The sequence below is a fragment of the Nyctereutes procyonoides genome, unplaced genomic scaffold, assembly GCF_905146905.1.
Source record: "Nyctereutes procyonoides isolate TBG_1078 unplaced genomic scaffold, NYPRO_anot_genome, whole genome shotgun sequence".
NCBI classification, from domain to species: domain Eukaryota; kingdom Metazoa; phylum Chordata; class Mammalia; order Carnivora; family Canidae; genus Nyctereutes; species Nyctereutes procyonoides.
In genome coordinates, this window is record NW_026575151.1 from 70,458 (window position 1) to 92,436 (window position 21,979).

Here is a 21,979-nt window from a genome sequence, read left to right on the forward strand (position 1 = left end):
GTGATGGTGGTGGCAAAGATAAATGAGGGTAAGTAAATTAAAAAAAAAGTTTAGAAAACATTTGTAATCATATCCTGGTAAGAATCTAGTGAGTTATTTTTTCATTAGTGGCTGAAGTAAGCAAAGTAAAGCAGTATTTAAAAAAAAAAAAAAACCCACCTTCTGGGTAGTGTCATGTAGTATTCTCACCCTTAATTTGAATAATTTGAAACAGTATTAATTTTAATTCAAAAAAGAGGAAACTCAAATAAGTATTTGAATCCAAATTTTTGGATTTAGTTTCAGATACACTGAAAAGACACTGGAAGAAAAACAAAAACAAAAACAACAAAAAAACTAACTCCCAGATTATGTCATGGAGCATTTTCACTGTGATCTTCAGTGGGCTTGATATAAGTATTTATTTGCCTCTAGTAGGAAATCACATTACAACCAGAATCTACTATAGAGTGATATTTTTGAACTATGAAAATAACATTTTAAAATATTCTAAATATTACTACATTCAATGCTTGATAACTGTAAGATGTTTTGACTAAAGCCTTTGACAATTCATGAAGCAATCCATGAAAAGAAGTAATGAAAACTCCAAAATTTGGACTTTTTCCAGAGTTTAGGATTGTTTAATTAGGATGTCAGCCCAGAGAAATGAATGCTACTTTGTTGTTGTTTTCTCTAAAGACAAACACAGTATAGCTCATTGAAGATTCTCACTGAGCTGTGATAAAAGCTCTCAAGGGAAGAGGCTTTATAACTCTCCTTGGCTTGTTGATGAAACCTCAGATTTGAAACCACTGGGGCAGCAAACATCTTTGCCTCCGACAAGGGAGATCCACCTAACTAACTGTACAGTCTAAGAGGGCAGGCTTAGCATTCTAGCTTTAATGTGTCCTGCACGCGCCTTGCAAGGATAGAGGACAGAGGAACAGTTTGTATAATAAGGAAAATTTTGTTACATTAAAGATCTTTTTTAATGAAGATGAAGAGTATTCCTCAACTAGTTTTTTTTCAACTAGTTTTTAATATGAAAAAGTTGATAGTAAAAAAAAAAAGAAAAAGTTGATAGTAGCAGTATTTTTTTTAAAAGGTTGTCAACACATTTGCTTTAAACTTGAATGAAAAGTATGTGATCAAAACTTTAAGTTTCATAAATATATATTATAATTTATATATGAGATAAATATATATTTATGTTAAATATATATTAGATCAATGAAAATTTTAAGTTTTATGACTGAATGCATATATAATATTAATACAAATATATTTATAAATAACACAATTATATATAATGTAACTGAGCTTCTACAAACCAGAAATTAGCCTGGGTGGCTCAGTGGTTTAGCCCCTGCCTTTAGCCTGGGGCGTGATCCTGGAGTCCCGGGATCTAGTCCCTCATCGGGCTCCCTGAATGAAGCCTGCTTCTCCCTCTGCCTGTGTCTCTGCCTCTCTCCCTTTCTCTCTCTCTGTGTCTCTCATGAATAAATAAATAAATAATCTAAAAAAAATGGAAATTCATTTGATTCAGTAAACTTAAACTTTGAAACAGATGAACAATGACAAAGAAAATCCCCTCTAAGGAGATTAAATAGGCTAGTCAACCGAAAATCAAGATGGCTTATTTTAATAAATTTAAATTGTCATTTCTTAATGCTCAAATGATACTAGCTCATTCTTCCAAAAGAAGAGTTTTGACTGATACAAAAGAATAAGGAAGAACAACTTAGGCACACCTGGCTTTGAATATGAACTTTTTCAATTCCTGGAGTGATACAAAGGAGGCAATGGGAGCTTGGTCACAGAGGCAGAAAAAAAGAGGGGATTGTTATTAAAGATACATTTCCCATCCTTACAGAGCTACTTATGATTTCAGTGGTAATAAATGTCAGCATGAGTCTGGATAATGTATTTCAAATGCAGCATCTGTCTGTACTGATTTATTTGATATTTATTTTTATGTTATTTAAAAATATGATTTATCCTGCCTGTCACAAAGTAGGTATTTATTAAATAATTGATTAAGGAATGGATATGAGATTGTCATCAGTAACTAGAGTCCAACTATACTTCAGGAGCTTGCTGGGCAGGAGGATCTGGCACTAGAGAAGGGCTCCAGAATTTAACTACAAAATAATATCCATGTAAGTTGCTGTCTCCATAGGAGAAATTGAGAAAACCCCAGTGCTGTATTTTTTACACATGGATAAGTTTGGCCATGACAATTAGAAATACATTATATTGGGTGGATTTAAAAAAAATAGCCAAACAAGATCACAGCAACTTAAAAGTTGCTACAATGTCTCTTTGCTATTGGTAGCAATTTGTCATATGTATATTTCTAAAATATGTATAAAAATAAAGAATTATATTAATAATTAAAATTCTGAACACCAAAGCATCATTTAATGCTAAGTGTTCTTAATTATCTAATTAAAAAATCAATTAACTAAATTGTGCATGGCAGTGTCAAATATTGTCAAATGGTTTACTTTCTTCTGTTCTGCTAATATATTTTTTAAGATTTCATTCATTTATTTATTTGAGAGAGAGAAAGAGAGCTTGCAAGTGCAGGGAGGAGCAGACAGAGAGAATCTTCAAGCAGAATCCCCACTGAGTGCAGAGCCCAATGCAGGGCTTGATCCCAGGACCCTGAGATCATGACTTAGACCAAAACCAAGAATCTCTGTGTCTCTCATGAATAAATAAATAAATAATCTAAAAAAAATGGAAATTCATTTGATTCAGTAAACTTAAACTTTGAAACAGATGAACAATGACAAAGAAAATCCCCTCTAAGGAGATCTGAAATCTTTTCAAGCTTCTGCTATAAGAAAATACCATTTTCACCTAGATTGGCAATATTTTAAAAATTGTCAATTTTGATGAGGGTGTAGAGGGAATAAAGAACACTCTTTCTCTTGGGCAAAATGGGACTTTGGATCGGCACAAACTTTTCATGGGCAATTTGATAGTACTTATCAAAATTTTAAAAAATATGTTTATCTTTTATTCCAGAAATTCCCCATAACTTGCTGTAATTACCCTCTGTGTATCTCTGTTTCCTGGTAGTGGAAAGACAATAACACTTAATATGTATCTCATAGGTTTAATATGTAATTCATAGGATTATAGTGAACATTAAATAAATTAATTCATGAAAAATGCTTGCCATGCCAAAATTCTTTTCCATTATTATTTTTACTATTACTTATAGGAAACTATCCTTCAGAAATACTTTATCAAATATGCAAGAAATGTACCTTTACGGGTGTCCACTACAACAATATTGTTATAATAAAACACTATAGAAATGCCTGGAAGGCTGAATGGTTAAGCATCTGCCTTTGGCTCAAGTCGTGATCCCAGGGTCCTGGGATCCGGTCCCCGTATTAGGCTCCCCACAGGGAGCCTGCTTCTCTTTCTGCCTGTGCCTCTCATGAATAAATAAATAAAGTCCTAAAAAAGGCACTATAAACAATCTAAAGAGATTATTACATAAATTGTGGTATATCTGTTGGAGGCAATATAGACAAAGTGTGACAGGTGGCCCTGGAAGAGACCTGGCCTGGTTCTCAATCCTGCCTCAGTATTAGCTAGTTGTGGAGCTTGGTCCATTCCTTAATCTCTCAAAGTTTCAGTTTCTTCATCTGTAAAAATGATAATACTAATATCCTCTTTATAAGAGTTTTTGTGCAGAATGAATGAGACATTACAGGTAAGTTCTTTAGAAGAGAATCAGGACATAGTGAACATTCATAAATCATAGTATTACTTTGGAATGTTATGTGCCCTTTATAAGAATATGAGCAGGCTTGCATGAACTGCCTTGGAAAAATATTCATTAGAGGAAGCCTTTATTTTTTCTCTGGAGATATTGTACAATGGAGGCAATAAAATAGAGATGTAAATCTTTAATTATTTGTCAATTATTACTTTAATTGACTTCTTATTATAGGTGGATAACAATAGGTAAGCATATTTTAAGTTTCAAGTACAACTTTCTTAATTTTGATTACAAATGAAAATTTAAATATATAAAGTTGATCAACCCAAGAGTGAAGAGTAAAAATCAAAGTTAAAAACAAAACAAAACAAAACAACCCACTCCTTGGTCTTTGAGTAATTTATTTGAATTGTGAATTTAGGAACTATAAACAAAAGGTAAACATTTTATTGGAAAGACTACTGTGACCAACACAATTGAATGATTGCCATTTAGTCATATTACATTACAATAAAGTGACTTAACACAAGAGAATAAAAGTCGTTATGTTATTAAATGCACTTCATTGTCTCTGCCACTAAATCTCTTTAGGAGCAAGAACTTCTTTATATACAGGTTATCCACAAGATATTCAAATAATTTTATGACATAAACTTATGGACCCATTCAGATTAAAAAAGAAGTTAATTTTCATTTCATGTAGAAAAGCCAAAAACAGAGCAGATGTGCATGCAAAGATAAGTAAAAACACTGGTTCCTTCTCAGTAAAGGTGATAGTCTGTCTTTCATACTAATTTATGTACGGTATAATAAGTAACCACTAAATGTAGTAGCAGGCGGAAATTTGGCTGGAATTGTTCCTTTTACAAGTCGCAACCACACTTCCTGCCCATAATTTAATTCTAATAAGGCATCCCCGGTTAAAACCCTGTCACAGTGTATTTCACTGTTAATATTTTCTGATTCAAATGCAAGCTTGTCTATTCCATCAACCACTAAAAATCCAGAGATATGGGCACTAAATGACTCAATGGTATACTTAAACACATACACCCCGAGATAAGGAATTCTGAATTTTCCAGTTCTTGGAGTATAGGAAGCTCCATAATTGACATCCAAGTTATTAAATAGGATAGGACCAGGTATCGTCATTCCATATGTGTGAGATGCAAAAAATGCTACCATCGGTGCATATCTGTATGATCCTTGGGAAAAATCTGTTGGAGGAAAAAAATGGAGTCAGGTTTCATGTTTTTTTTATCATGTTTTGTCTTTCTTCACTTCTTTATCATTTTATTTCAGTTATAAAAAGGGTTATCAGAAGGAAAAAAGATCATTCATCAGTTTTAACAAGGGTATAGGTGTCTGGATTCTTGCCTCTTCTTTTGGCTGAATTACCTGAAATCATTTGCTCTCTGTGAGCCTCAGTTTCTCTATTTCTGTCAAGATAGAATGATAATAGCGCTTGATACATCTCTCATAGAAATGCCTCAAAGATTAATTTGCATGTTGCTTTGATCTCTCCAGAGATAAAGGAATTCAAAGCGCTCTATGATTATTATGGTATGCCAGAGTGTTTTAAAGCCCCTTGCAGGAATTGAAGCTGACATGATGTAGAAACAATTTTTCCAGCACCTTGTCAAACAGTTCCTAGAGGCTAAAACGGAAACCAAACCAAGTCATACGTACTATAGAGAAGTAGACAAAAGCAATTTTCCACGTAATTAATGCCAAATGTACTTACAAAGGCTGAGATTTAAATAATAGGCCAAAAATTTTACTCTTTGCTATGCAGTGTATTATTAAGAAAAGCCTGATTTGGAATATGTTTTTGCAGTCAATAAAGAAAATGTATTTTAAATGTGGCACATATTTTCTTATATAGAAATCAGAAATGGTACACTCTTTAAGCTAGTTTATAATGAGCAATATTTATGAAGGGAAATGGACAAAAAAAGTATTTTGTCCTACACAATCCATTTGAGCATGTTCTAAGAGTCCTCACCCAGGCAAAAAGACACTATTAGCTTAACATTCATGGAAGACATACTGCTAATTACTTTTAAAATCTTCATTTAAATAATCATATCTGATACAAATCAAAGATATATTTCTTTATCGACTTGTTTCAAAAAGAGTTTATACCAATCAGTTATCTATCTATCTATCTATCTATCTATTATATATATCTGTATTTTCTTTCAAAATCCACAAGAAAAAAAAAAGACTGCTTCTGTCATATCAGTATTGAAAATGTCAACAAGTGTATGGATTTGCCTGACAGACATTTCCACCTGTAAATCATGTGTATTATTCAGTCAATTTCAGAAGTGAAAGGAATTAATCCTTACATGAGTCCAGATAACCAGGTTTCAATATTCATTTGTAAGTATTTTCAGAAAGTGTTTATGTGTAGGATACTGAGCAAATCCAAGGATGCACGTACTTTCATACCTGGAGCTAAAGCATTTTCCTGTACCAGCTTGATAGTGCAGTTGTCGCCAGTGAAAGGATGTCGGCAAGCACAGACAGAGCTAGTTCTTCCATTTATACAGGTGCCCCCGTTTTGGCATGGGGAGCTACTACAGTCTGAATACTCCTCTGTTACTGAAAAAGAACCAAGATAAAAGAGGGTGAGAGTGACCTATTTTCTCGTTGATCTTATGGTTTGCAACAGAACACTGAAAAACACTGAAGTAGAAATAAGAAAAATGGGTCCCCAGGTCCAGGCTGGCTGCCAGCGTAGTCACAGGACTTCATATAAACCTCTTAACTCTCTGAGCTCCTTCTACTGCTTCTTTGAAGTAGGGATCATTTTGTGATATTCAGAATGGGGATAGTCCGTTGCATGTCTTTGTGTGAAAATGTTAAGATTTTGGTCAACTATAGAACAGAAAAGGGTTTCAGACACAGATTTATATATATTTGGAACTGATACATAATAAAGGTAATATTTCAAGTCACTGGAGAAGAAAAATGTTTAATCAATCCATGGTGCTAATATAACTGAATATGCACAAAAATATGCTTTCCACATGTACAAAAATACTAAATGTAAACAACAAAAACAACAATAACCCATATGATTGTATTACAATCAAGTAAAAAGAATATCTTCATAGCGCTTTAAAATTTTGGAGAACTCAAAGCAAAACAAAACAAAAAATCCAGAAGCCATAAGACAAAAGTCCTGACATTTGACCACCTAAGTATTAAAACACATTTGCAGTGAAAATCACCATTATCAGGTTCAAATATAAGTGACAGAGTAAGAGAAAAATGTTTTGACAGACACAAAGATCTAATGAATAATATCTATAACATGAGAAATTCTGACCAATCTAAAAGATTGTGGGAAAAAAAGTGAAAAATGGGCAAATGATAGGAATTGGCCTATTACTGAACAAAACCTCAAAAGTTAATCAAAATTCTTAAAGCCTATTCAACCTCATTGCTAATTATGGAATAATACATTTTCACCACCAACATTTTAATATCAGGTGCCAACATTCAAAAAGATATTCAGTCATGAAGAAAATGGGCATTCTCACACAATGTTGATTAGAGCTTAAATTGTTAGAACCTCTGAATGAACAATTTAACCATATTTATCAGAATTAAAATTAGCAGACTTGGAGCCTGCTATATCCTGATATACTCCAGAGATGCCTATATATACAAAGAGAATTGCTAAAAAATGTTCTTTACGGCATAATTTGCATTAGTGAAAAATTGTGATACACCTAAATGACCATTTCATTGTTAAATAAATTATAAGTATTTTTTTTCCCCTGGGGAATATTAGACAGCAGTTTTAAAGAATGAGATAGATCCCCCAACACGTTTGATTTACTGAAGGCAGCAAGCTTCAGTTCACACACTAGATACTCAGTAATTCTAATTATTTAGAAAACCTCAAATTATGAATATGGTTATAAACATAATACATAATTATGTAAACAGAAAAAAGATTGGGGAAGAATACATTTCTGGCCACAGTTACCACTATGGCGCCACCTCGTGACAAAAGTGTAAACAGTTTAAAATTAATTCACTCATTTCAAATCCTAATTGTTGATGATTTTTAAATCTAGGGTTATTTGTTTTGTTTAACATTTTTCTCAAGCAGTGAGATCTGTAAATATTTTATATACATTATGTTTCATGTTTAAATAATTCAAATTCACATAGAATGTGACCAAACTACATGCATGTATTATTAGAATTTTTTGCAAAGAAAATAGATATTATTTATGCAACTAGAAACTTGTTTACATTATTTTGGTATATTCTCTGCAATATTCCATAAACTATTTTGCTCATTAAGACATATATGGAAAACATTACATATGTGCAATATCTTTTCAAAAATGTTTCAAACTGGCTTATGTTTCTTTAACATCATTTCCTAACCAAACGAATAGGTTATTAAACCATTCCATTTACTGTTAGCTATCATTCTAAAACCTAGCCCACTACTTCCTAGCTTTAAAAACTTCAATGATTCTTTATTACCTATGGAAATGTGAATTATTGATGTCAAAGCACTGGCTTCATTTGTTTTCACATTTTCTGAATCTAGAACAGTGATCGACTCACAGGGTAGTGTTCATTTATTGTGTTTCCCTTAGGAATTAATCAACTATACTGTGGGCCTAGGGGGACACTGAATTATTTATCCAATCTGATTAACTCTGTAATTCTTATTTTCCCAGATGGGGAAATGATACTCTCACCTGTAGACTCTGCCCCATGCATGAATCAGGGATCAAACAGAAATGTACAATTTTGTGTTGCTATTGGCTCTACTCTGATTCTACATGACCAGGTCCTTTGCCTTCTGTTTAATGTCTAGGATGCACCTTTTGTTTTTTTCCTCCCTCTATTCCATTACTTCTAGGAATGGGGTATTTCCTTGTTCTCTTTGAGTCGTTTTAGAGGATACCATTTTGTCCTTTATTCTGATTTCTTTGCCGGGTCATTCATCTGGAGAAAGGGTTCACTTAAGTTTGCTTGGAGCCTGCTATCTCTTATTGCTGTAGTAGCTCGAACTATGAGAGTACACATGGTTTGCCTCTGGGGCACCTCTCATCTTCCCACTGAATTCCTGTCCAGGGTGCCTCACATATTTGTCTGCACCTGCTTCTGTCACTCATGTTTTAAGTTCCTTTCTTGCCTTCTTTGATATTTTAGACAGCTCTGGTCTCCAAGTCACTGCCTAAATAATTCACATTATGATACATAAAATTATGCCCATGGCTCCGAACACTGGGTATATTAGAATAGACTCTAATTAGAGCAGGCTACAGTAACAATTGCCAGTATGATCTTGTACTGAAATGCAGTGACCTTATACTTCTGTTAACATTATATAGGCATTAAGTGTTCATTGTCTATTTTTTGCATCTGTATTACATTGTGTCGAAACAGGTCTTCTATGCCCTGATGTCACTGAAATTGTCAAAAAATCTCATATTTATTTAATTTATCTTAGCATGAATTTACAATCATTACCAACGATTACATTTATCTTATTAAACTCGACATATCACTTGTCCATAGAAACTGTTCTTTGTTTTACTTCTGTGTACAATGTTTTAATTAACTCTCCCAACTTCATCATTTCCAAATTTATGTTTTATGTGTTCATCCAAGTCACTAATAAAAATCAGTGTCAAGCATAGAGCTTTAGAGCAACTAAAGACGGTTTGGCATTGATTTATAAATTGAAACTTTGTACATTTTGATATGCAATCAGCTAAAAATCTACATTTGTACATCATGCAACTTATATATTTTTGCTTTATTACTAAAATACTTAAAAATGGTTAGGCATCTTTATAAGTTCTGTACATATTTGTACTCAAAAGGCAATTTTTTCTTGAATTAACAACAAAAATCAGACCCCCACAAAAGCATAATTTTCTTTTTGAAATCGTCTTTTATCCCTGTCATTTGAATTAATTATGTTAATTCCCTCAATTATTGTCAGATGCTCAGAAGTTCTCTTGTTGAATTCATCACACTCCACTGTAATTGCTCCCATGTTCTTCTGACTTCCAATTAGATTGTGAACTTTTGTGAAGTCAGGGCTTGGGTCCTCTACTAAACTTTGTGTCATTACTAACTAGCACAGCACCCCACATACCAAGTACTAAAATGTCGTTTTAAAAATAAATAAAAAAGCACAGTGTGATGTATGGAATTGCGGAATCACTATATTGTACATCTGAAACTAATGTATAGGTTTTATATAATATATTTTATTTTTATTTTATTTAGTATTTTTTTTACATAGTCTTGTTTTACCATCAATATTTTCTTTTTTTCTTTCTTTAATTAAACAATAACATTACAGAAGGCAGATCACCTTGATCTCTGCTTAGAGCAGAGTGGAGTTTCCAATAGATTAGTGAGGAAACCTAGCATTGCCCTGAGCCAGTTTTGTCAGACATGGAGAAACACATTATATACAAATCCACTACACTACTTTGCTCAAGGTAACATGTCCACACAACATTAGGATTTTATTTTTCATCCCAATTCTGATGCTTTCTAAAATCATTTCTTCCAATCCTCTAGTTTCTCTTCAGATCGCATAAATCTTTCGCCTTTTTAAAACGATTTCTTCCACTTATGGATACATTAACTTTCAGCACTATGCTGTGTCCCCATTTATCAAAATTGTTCCTATCAAATAAGGTTTATCCTTCCATTGCTCTAAAAATACTCTATATGCTCCTTTCCAACAACTTCAAGAAATGTGAATAATTATTTGTTTATATTAAATTTCTAAATGCATTGTTCTAATTACTCATATTCTGTCCATGCCATATAGATGGATAGAAATATTGTTTCCAACAATCTTTACTACTTTTTCCTTCAAATGATTAGTTCTTATTTTTGTTCTTTTTAAATCACATCATCTGTTGTTCTTAATATTGCTTCTGGGATCTTTTTTCTCAGCCCTTCAAATATATTTTTTCTACTTTTTTCAAATATAATTTTAAAGCTCATTTAATCATATAAGAAATCATTACCAAATGTATTAGCCCTGTCCCAGAAGATTTAGTCTAACCTTTGTCATTAAATTATCATTCATGTATCATTATAAGCCATGACCTAGGAAATGAAATGTTTTTATTTGATATTATCAACTCTTTTCACCTTTTTCTTAAAAGTTATAACCTTTAATCAAAAGCACTATTTAAAAAATGAAAAATATATAAAATTTGTTCCACATCATTAGTCATTAGGAAAATACAAAATAAAATCACAGTTAGATACAACTACACACCTATTAAAATGGTAAAATAAACAATATTGAGAATGTCAAGTATTGGCAAGCTTGTGGAACAATTCTTGTACATTAATTACTAGTGGAAATGGCAAGTGGTTAGCCATTACTTATTAAAGCTATGCTTATTTATAAGCAAGATATGCTGTTACTATATATTTATTCAAGGGAAATGAAAACTTGTATACTCACAGGAACCTATGTGTGAATGTTTATAGCAGCTTTATTCATAATCACCCCACACTCGAAACAATCCAAATACCTTCAACGGTAAATGGATGAATAAACTGGGGTATGTCCATGCAGTGGAATGCTACTGGGTAATAAAAAGGAATACATGTAACAACATGGATGAATCTCAAACATATTATACTATGAAAGAAGGCAGACTCAAAAGCCTTCGTACATGCATTTCATTTATAAAATATTCTGGGAAAGATGAAACTGCGAGAGATGACAACAGACCACTTATTGACAGTGACGGGAGTGTGGGTAGAGTCTACAAAGATACATAAGGAAATTTTGAGGTGTGATGGAAATGTCGTTTGTTTTGACTGTTGTGGTGATTACGTGACCGCATTTGTCAAAACTCAGTCTGCCATATCCTTCCACATCCCTAGGTTTTATCACTCCTCTTCTCCCTCAGTGATCTCTCTCTTTCTCTCCCCTACTTTCATCAAATATAGGAAATCTCCATGTTTTTATCTTCTTTTCTCTGTCCTTCGCTATCTAATTTAGTTCTGTGTCCTCAAATATCTCCTCTGTGCAAGTAACTTCCAACTTTTACCTGCAAGCAATTTTCTGGTTCCAGGCCTACATTACTAACTAATTTATGGACTTTTCCATAGAGATAATGGATCTTTAACGAATCACAGACTAAATTTGTCTTCCTGTATACATTTGTACTTCTTCCTTAACGTTCCTACTTCCATTAGAGGAAAGATCAACTTCCCATCACTGATGCTTTATTCAAACTTTGGTGTTACTCTTCATTCTAAGACTTAGTATTTTCAATTAGCTGTTCTGTACTAAATATATATTCACATTTAACTGACACTCCCAGCTTCTATTTCTGTCTCTGCCACCTAGTTGAGATCTTCATCAATTCCTGCCAGAGCCATTATAATGATTTTCTAATTGGTCTATCTGAAGAACAAAAACTTAAAAACGCACATACATGATTAGCCATATTCCTGCTTAAAAATGTTGGTTACCAGCAGAATGAATCTAAACATAGTACACTCAACACCAGACATAAATGATTGATTGAGTGAATACTCAGCCCTAATCTACCTCTTACATGATATTTGCCCAAACACCTAGTTCTCAATAAGAAACTCAACTCATAATAATGGAGACATATAACACTCCTTAAGAGCTTAGTACATGCTTTGGTATATTTCTTTCATATTCAACATAGTCATAACAATGTGATGTTCATAGACATATGAAAAATTTTTAAGAAATTAAAAATACATAGAACAACAACCAAATATCACATTGCTGTATAGGTACATCCTCCACTATCAACTCTTGTTAAAATAAAATTACAAAGTTTCTGAACCAGGGCCTTGCTTTCTTTCCCTTTTTAGTCCCACTTATTCGAGCTCACTATTTGTCCACAATTAAAGTTTATCCTATCATCTTATTTAATAATGCTGCAAGCTGCTCTCAGCATACTCTGGTACATCCCACAGTACAGACTCCCTTACCTTTCTTTGCTTTTTCCTTTATACATAGAATTTATTACCTTTTAACATATAACATAATTTATATATTTATTTATTATGGTTTTTTTTCTCTACCACTGCAAGAGTGTAAACTCTAGGAAGATAACTTTTTTTAAAAAACACTGTGATGTATGTGAGGTATCTAGAACAGTATCTGATTCCATTTAGCACTCAATTATATTTGTTGTTTTGAACTGAACAATTATGAATTATTACTATTTTTAAATAACAGTAATAACTCTAAAGACATCTATTTGACCCTAAGAAAAAAACTGCTTAAACATCTTTGAGCACATTTTGAGCTAATATCACACTGAATAATATAAATTGTCTTGTACTTTTATTTCACCTTTAATCTAGGAAGGTATTTTTAAAAGATGTAGAGGTAGATACATAATTTGAGGTTTTTTGTTTTTTTTTTTTTTAGCTAGGAAGGGAGGTTTTTTTCCATTACAATTTGAGATTTTCAAGCAAATTTCTTAGTTTACATGAAGTCACTGAGTTTAGATTTTAAAAAGTAGGTTCACAATATGTGATTTACTCATCCCAATAACTTTTCATATTTAATGGGCAATATGACACAAAATAATACCACATGGGAAATTTTGAATTTATAGTGGTTTTGATGACTAGGAGAAAGATATCTAGATATTCATTGTATTTAATTGTAGATTAGTTAATAATCAAATTTGATTTCGACTCCTGAGTGCTAAAGAAATAATCTAATTGTTAAGAAATAGCTGTGACTCTTGTTAAAAAACCTCAGCCTGTTGAGTGTCTACGTAGATGGGACTTGGTGTTCTGTTCCATTTCCTTTGTTGTCAGGCCATGTGTTATAAATTTTGGCTCCTATTTTTCTCTTTTAGATTGCTTCTATCCTCAGCAATGATAATTTTAAGAAGTTGTGTTTTTATACACTCCCAAGTCTTATATAGAATGTGGTCTTTCTTTTTTTTTTTTTTTTTTTTTTTTTTAGAATGTGGTCTTTCTTAAAAGGAGTGGTTAAGGAGGCAATTACGAATAAAAGAGGTTTATTATGAGAGTTAAGTATATCTGGTAAATACTGGGAAATGGTCACAATAAAAAGTCAGTGGTCTCACGAGCAGCAAGTGCTTGTCCTCCGCAATGTTGCTGCCGATGTGTTACAGCACGATTCAGCTCCTCTTAGAAGGCAAGCAGCTAAACCCTCTCTGCAGGAACGAGTTGGCCAATTGCTGTACAAACAAACCTTCAAAGATGAAATAAAACCCTCTCCGTGTCTATGGGAATATTGTTTAGACACAAATCAAATATTTAGTGATTCAACCGGAACAGCTTATCAGCAATGGCCTAGGAGGAATCATAATTAACATAACCGAATGTTAGGGATGCCTCACAGGAAGTGACAGAGATGAGGACTCTGAATTTTGCCCTTCTGCATCAGTCAAAAAAAGATCTTGTGAATAATTTATGGTCACTTTCAGTGACAACTGCCCATCAGCCATATCACAGAAAATCCAAACTGAAAAGTAGCACCTTTACTTCCTGGTAAGTGCAGAAATGAACAGCAGTTGTGGGATCCTCAAGAAGGGAAATTCTCTTGGAGTATTGATTCTAACCATCTGGAATATTCAGATATGGCCAGACTCTGAGATAGATCTGATGCACTGAACAGAAGGAGAAGGAAGAGAAAGGCTGGTGAACATACTCCATAATCTCTTTGAGAACAGTAGTTGATGACTGAGCCCTGAGTCTAACAGACCAGGATTCAGGCTCTATCACTAACCAGTTGCATGACCTTAATTAAGCAGAATAGGTCAGTTCATCTCTGTGACAGTTAGTTATATTCAAAAAACCATAATGATAGCTACTTCCTAAGTGTTGTTAAATGAGCTAACATATATAGTATAATTTGTACAGCACCTATGATATAGGGCTAATAAGAAATATCCAATATTATGTTACTATAATACTACTATTATTAGGCTTCAAAAGAAGTTACCAGTATTAAAATTAAGATTACATTTTAAAAACTAAATTCATAGTTTTTTTCATTTTATTAAATGCACTTACTATTCTGCAAATGATAGTGGTTCTAATCTGAATAATATTGTGCAGTTCATAAGGTGATGATGAATTATCTTCCGATGTTAGTTAGGTAGGGGAGTAATATGGCTACATGGTATTTATAGTGTAATAGCAGAGGTCAAAGGAAACACAGACAAATTTAGCCAATGGCACATACACCTGGTATGAAACAGGGTATCAAATGAAGGAGTTAATTGCAATTGGTTTATTCTTTTTTTTTTTTTTTTTTTTTTTTTTTTGAGAGGGTGAGAGACAGAGAGAGAGAAAACATGAGCAGGGGAGAGGGGCAGAGGGAGAGAGAGATGCTTAAGCAGGCTCCATGTCCAGCCCAGAGCCCAAAGTGGGGCTTGATCTCACCACCCTGAGATTATGACCTGAGACAAAGCCAAGGGTAACTGACTGAGCCATCCAGGTGCCCACAGTTTGTTTAGTCTTACAGGAGAACTTACTCTGAGTCCACAGGTTCCTTCACCAGGCACAGACTTCACCAGCTCAGATGGCCAATGAATGCTGTCAGTTTTATGGCCCACAGAAGCTGGCTTAATGAGCATGCATATCTACACACCCACTAAAAGGGTCCTACACATTATGCTGCTGGTTCTACATAAAGTGAATATCCACCCAGGTCATGAAATTAGGCCAATATATCTTTATTGCCCTGACATTGTTGACAATCTTTCCTGAAATAAAGAACTTTAAATTAATTATTAATTTTGGTAGATAAGTCTATAAAAATTTTAATTCCAATACATAAAAGAACAGGAATCAATTTTATCAGGGCATCATTGAAAAAAAAAAAGGGAATCAGAACTAAGTTAATTATTAACCCATTAAGCCCAATATTGAGTCAGCTACTATATAACATCCAAATACAATTTTTATAAACTCTTAACATGCATTCTTTATACTATAAAAGTTTATAAGTTCTTATGTCCTACTAAACCTTTTACCTCAATTAGTTTTGAAGCTATTTAAATTTTATATTTACTCTACAGATCCAGGCATTTTTGGTTTAAGAAAAAAAAATGACGTGGTTTGCCTGATGTATGATCACATATGCTGCAGTAGAGCTTCACTGAAACTCATTTGCAACATCCATGGGAAGACTAAAGATTGTAATAAAATGGAAAAAGAACAAGTTATTATGTTTCCTAAAATTATTATTACAAGAACATCTCATATTGGACTACTACTACCTTTCTCTAGGAAACATGTACATCTGAATCATTTGTTCTGTGATTCCACATGACAAGATCAGTCTTCCTGGGTCAGACTAATTGAAAAGAAGTCATAAATAAATACAGCAATTTAAGTAGTCAAGAAACAATGCAGCTTTGTATTAGTCTGTGGTTTTTGATATTATTGAAACATTCAGAGATTAAATATGGAGTCATATTATGTCAGGACAATGATCACTCTTCTGTAATTAGAAAGTAATAAAATAAAAAATTCATCCAGTTGGACATATAATTTAATAGCAGACTCATATGAGAGAAATATTGCCATTTCTTTTAGTAAGAATCAGTAGCTATTCTTTTCATTGCGGAAAGATTATTTAGTATTACTTATACACCAAACATATTCATGAAACACTTCTTTCATACAGAAGGACTTCTGAGTGTTTATATGTACTGCATTGGATTCCTCCTTCCTCCCAAATTTATGCTTCTCCTCTGGTGTTTACAACGTCTATTAATGATACTGCTACCCTTTCTTTTCCCAAATCCTAAACTTCAGAGTATTCTAGATCACTTCCTCTGCAAGTGCCTTACCTTCAGACTGTGAACAGCTCACGTTTTTTTACAATAATGTGCTTGGTAACATATTTCTACTAATGAGCTCAGCAAAATACCTACTGCAATCCCATCACTGAAAAGAAAGAAACAGAGACCCCGAGAGGTGAACTTGCTTAAATTTACAGAGAAATCACTGAAACAACCAGGACCAGAATCATGCTTTGCTCTTCCTTGGATCACCAATTTTTCCACTCTCCTGCTGCTTGTTAATTTTACTTTCACATGTTTCACATTTGTCCCCTCTGTTTCAATTTACTCTTCTTTAGATCTGGCTCTTACTGATCTTGCTAATACTGTCCTAACTGGTATCTCTAATTTCATTCTTTGTAGTCGTGCTATTTACTACTGCTAGCTTCATGTTTCTGAGACACAGTTTCCACCATGTATAACCGTGCTCCAAATTTTCAAAGATCACTCTTACAAAATCATGTCTAAATGCCTTAGTGTTATGATGTGTCTGCTCAAAATGCATATATTGGAATTCTAGGGCACCTGGGTGGCTCAGTGGTTGAAGGTCTGCCTTTAACTCAGGTCATGATCTCAGGGTCTGGGATCAAATCTTGCATTGGGCTCCCCATCTCTCATAAATAAATAAATAAATAAACAAACAAACAAATAATAAATCTTTAATTAAAAAAAAGAAAGAAAAATTTCTAAACCCCAAAGTTATTAGAAGATGGGGAGGTAGAGCCCTCATGAACAGGATTAGTGTTCTTTTAAAAGAGACCCCAAAGAGATCTCTCACATTTTCTACCATGGGAGAACATAGCAAGTCACCAGCTGTGGCCCAGAAAGAGGGCTCTCGCCAGAATATAACCATGCTGACACCCTCATCTTGGACTTTCTAGTCTCAAAAACCACAAGAAACACATTTTTGTTCTTTGGAAGCCACCTGGTCTTTGTATTTTGTTACAGTAGCCCGAATGCTTAGCCTGGTATTTGTGGCTTGCTGTGATCTACACAAATAGAATTCCTGCTGACTTTTGTGCTCATTCAGTTATTCAACAGATATTTATTGAATTCCTATTGTATACCAGACATTTTTTTCAGAGAATGCCAAAATGAATAAGACTCTGTCTGGTCATTTTCATTAAGAAACTCATTATCTAATAGCTTTCCTTAATCACATATGAAAGCATAAATGTTCTACGGGCAAGTTTGATTGTATTATAGGGAATGTGTCAGAAAAAAGTTAAGAAAATGAGACAAATATTTAAACCATAAGCACTTGATGCCTAATTACATAATATGGAATCAGATTCAAATAGTTTTTTAGTGACCTTTGAATTTCTTAACTATTTGCCCAAGTTCAAGAAAGTATCTTTTATATCTTATGGTCTTGATAAACCCCACAGATCTCCTAAATACCCATTAAATAGAAAGAGAGATTAAAATTATTATTTTACCAATAGCTTACCAGGAACTGGAATGTTGTCTGTATTTCTTTGGTTCCGGCCTATCAGGACAGTGGTAAGATTCACTGTTGGTTTTTTAAGTGAATTGGGTTTCTTCAGCAATGGTTTTATTTGCTTCTGAGACCTGACAACATTTGCAAGACTATCAGACAGTGTTTGATTTATATACCAAGTTAAATTAGATATGGCAATTTGAGTTTTTATTTCAGTTATTGATTCCACAAATTCTGTGAGACCTTTCTGAAGAAGCTGAATATCTGGTAAAGAACTTTTTATCTGCTTAGGTATGGTTGTATTCAGTTCTGAGATACGTGTAGAGGCATTATGACACATGACTAAAACTTCATACAGAGTTTTGTTAAGTGAAGTGAAGTGAACTGAGAGGTGAATGGATTTTGCTTCCAGTGCCTTAAATCTGGAAGTTAGTACCTGCATTTGAAGAGCCTGGTCTCTCTCATTTGTAGCCACACCACCTTTTTTTAGTGAAATGTAATAAGGTATGAGTGTCTTAGTTATTTTTGTCTCAATATCTTGCAACTTAGTTTCAAAATTTTTGGAAATCTTTGTGACTGAGAGTATTTTTTCCTCCAAATAACTCATATTTTGCTGATATTTTATCACTTGGGAAGTGGTTTCATTGAACATTTGATAAATCTTCTGAAAGCTAGACTGACTTAGTTTTTCATCTTTGGGAATATCTGCAAGGACCTTGGCAACTTGCAAAACAAAGTTGTATCTCTGATTATCATTGACCAACATCTGAATAGAATCATTCAAATATCGGAGTTGAGGAATAAATGTCAAAATAGTTTCCATATTTTGGGTACATTGATGATGGACTTCAGGATTATACTGTATTGTACTTAAAGTCTCTTTTAGCATGTAGTTATCTTGAATGAAATCAACAGCATTATTTATAATAGTCATTGTGTTATTTAGGCCATCTTCCATTTCTAAGGCATATTCATTGATACGTCTGTCCAAGGCATCACTACGACTCTGAACTTCATTCCTAAGTAAATTGTGTCTTTTTGAAAGTTCTTTGATAAGAATATTTAGACTGTTGACAGAACTAGTCAGATTTTCCACTTTTTTTCTTGTAGCTATGACTTCTTTTGGTTGTTCATGTACCATTGTCTCTCTAAATGGTGCTCCCTGCTCAAGCAATGGTTGAAGGATCTCCATATCATAAGTCAAATCATTTAGCTGCTCATTCATTTTATCCATCTTATTGTCCATTGGAAAGAGAACTTCAGCCAATGTTTGGTTTAAAACTTGTAAATTCTCTTCTGTGTCCTTAATTTGAAATTTAAAATCATTTCTGCACTTGGATAACATGTCTTCACATTCACCCCTGACAGATTCTTTCTCCATCTCCAAAGCAATGGTGAGATTGTTAATCTTGGTGTCTTGGACGTGCAAATCATCAAACATTTGCAGCATCATCAAACCCTGCTTCTTTATATTCTCATGTAGAGCAAACATGTACTCAGTGACATTTCTGCTAACTGATTCAGCAGTTGGAACACCCTTCTGATCTGATACTTGTTCAGTTGATAAAAGCTGCTCATGCACTTCCTTCATTTTAGAAAGAGTCTTGTTGAGGGATTCATAATACAAAATGTTCCATGAGTGTTCCTGTTCTAAAGCACCCTCTAAATGAGTTTGCTTTGCTTCTAGTTCTTTAATAGGCTTTTCACATTTAAAAGTCATTTCTTGCCTTATATTCACAATGTGATTTTTTAGGTCTAGTATATCAGTCAAAGTGGGCCTGTTTTCCTGCATTAAAACAGACTTTTGCTGGACTGCTATTGAAACCACAGATTCATTAACTTGTCGGATTATTTGTCTGGTGTTTTCAAGGTCCTCTGATAAGCTCGATACAGTCTTGAAGAGCTGTGCTACAGTCTCTTGCATGTCATTTTGAAAAATTTTAAATTGCTCTCTTACTATGTTCTTTACCAGATCATTGATACTTTTGGATTTTAGACCTAGAGAAAGAAATATTAAACAACAATAAATGATATACCATTTTAATTGTGTAAAATTCAGATATCTCTAAAAGATAAAAACTTGGAGATTAAGAAGTAATAACATGTAATAATAAGAATACATCTTTACTACACTTCTGAAATTTTAAAAATTACTATAGTTCATAGAAGGTGATGACTTTCTTAATTGATAAGTCTAAGGGGAGAAATCAATTGTGATGTAGAACATACCAGAACCATAAACAAAAGACATGAAGGAACTGCTACTAACTTTAGTTAATAGATCCTTGTACATTATGATTCTAAGTCTAGTCTTACTCTGGTATGAAAATAAATGGCTTTGGGCTTTCTGGTTCAGTAAATAATACCTGGTGTTAGCTCATGACTATGTTATTAAGTTGCTAGTAATTAGGTTTCAGAGCTTGTATTTTGAGCTCATAAAAACTAATAAATTGACTGCAGAGGAGAAATTTAATGAGATTCTCAAATAAGGAACAATATGAAGTAATAGTTACAAGATTCAACAATAGTTTATAGCAACAATAAAATAATAATGAGAGGTTTGGGGATCACAAAACAAAGTCAAATGAAAATAGGAATTCGAGATTTGCTTGATTACCATAATATGACATTAATTCTTAACAAAAATAAAAGGAAACTTGCCATTAATGAAACACATATTGGTATTTCCAGAATTAGAAAGCATGGACTGATCATAAATCAGAATTATGGTCAGCTCTAAAAGTAGCATTAAAAAAAAAAGGAAAAGAATCCTGAAGTACTCAGAACTCAGAACTATTCAGAATGGGAAATTAATATTTAAAAATGGAAAAAAAAAAAAAACAACCAACCAAACCTGTTACATACAAATACAGAAAATGGGAAAAAGTAAAACAAATGCTTTAGGTGTATTTATAGAACCTAGCTATGAAGCACATATAAATGGAAGATATCTCCACTCCAATCCAAAATGTAGCTAATGACTGTAATGTAAAATACCGGTAACATACTACAAAGCATTTTGAACAGGAAGGTCTGCATAAATGTGAAATGAATTATGGCTGTCCTAAAGTCTATTTAAGAAAGGTAATTGTAGAATAAAAATATACAGTCTCTACATATCTCTATTTTGTAAGCAAGTTTTAAAAAGTATCTGAGATGCACGAGAGATTTGCATAAAAAGTACATGAAAGATCAATTATAACAAATAGAATGATGTATTGCTTGAGCATCCTGATATTAATCTGGTACAAAGAAGAAGCTGTAAATGTTTACATGAACAAATATTTCCCTGGAAATCCTACAGGTCAATATTGCTAATTGATCTTTAGTGAATAGTATTTTCAGAGAAAAATATAATATTTTACATTTCTAGACATAATGAAAACTGAAATACATTTATTTTTTTTAAAGATTTTATTTATTTATTCATGGGAGACACAGAGAGAGAGAGAGAGAGAGAGGCAGAGACACAGGCATAGGGAGAAGCAGACCCCTCACAGGGAGCCCCATGTGGGACTTGATCCCGGGTCCCCAGGATCACGCCCTGGACTGAAGGTGGCGCTAAACCACCATGCCACCCTGGCTGCCCCTGAAATACATTTAAAAGTCCAAAAATATAAGTAAGTGAAAATCAACTTGTATGTAATGGAAAAAATAATAGTAAAAATGTGAAGTATGGGAACACTAAATAATGACACAGCACCAAAGTACTAAGGAAAGGTTAAATTAATTAGAAAAATTTAAGCAGTCACAAATAAGATAAATTATACTGAAAGAGTCCTAGCCTTTGTATGCAATAGCATGAATAATCACACCAAAAGACTTTTTTTTTACACTAAAAGACTTTTAAAAAGTATTTTTATTTTCTAAATTTTACTTAGCATTTAGTCAGTTACCCATTTACATAACAAATCTTCACTGAGCAAATTCTGCATACTACACAGAAAACAAAATTTG

General features: G+C 33.2%; 1 protein-coding gene across 3 annotated transcripts in view; it reads right to left on the reverse strand.

Moving 5' to 3' along the window:
* Positions 1–4,108: 4,108 nt before the first annotated feature.
* MMRN1 (multimerin 1) overlaps positions 4,109–21,979 on the reverse strand; it is a 61,973-nt gene continuing 44,102 nt past the window's right edge. For 2 of the 3 annotated variants that reach the window (XM_055313145.1, XM_055313144.1), the window contains exons 6-8: positions 18,032–20,020; positions 6,179–6,331; positions 4,109–4,941 (exon numbers count right to left, since the gene is read on the reverse strand). In XM_055313145.1, coding sequence (XP_055169120.1) covers positions 4,520–4,941; positions 6,179–6,331; positions 18,032–20,020 — 2,564 coding nt within the window. In that variant the 3' untranslated portion in view covers positions 4,109–4,519. Of the gene's footprint in view, positions 4,942–6,170; positions 6,332–18,031; positions 20,021–21,979 lie in introns of all 3 variants that reach the window. The other variant, XM_055313147.1, reaches the window with a different exon arrangement.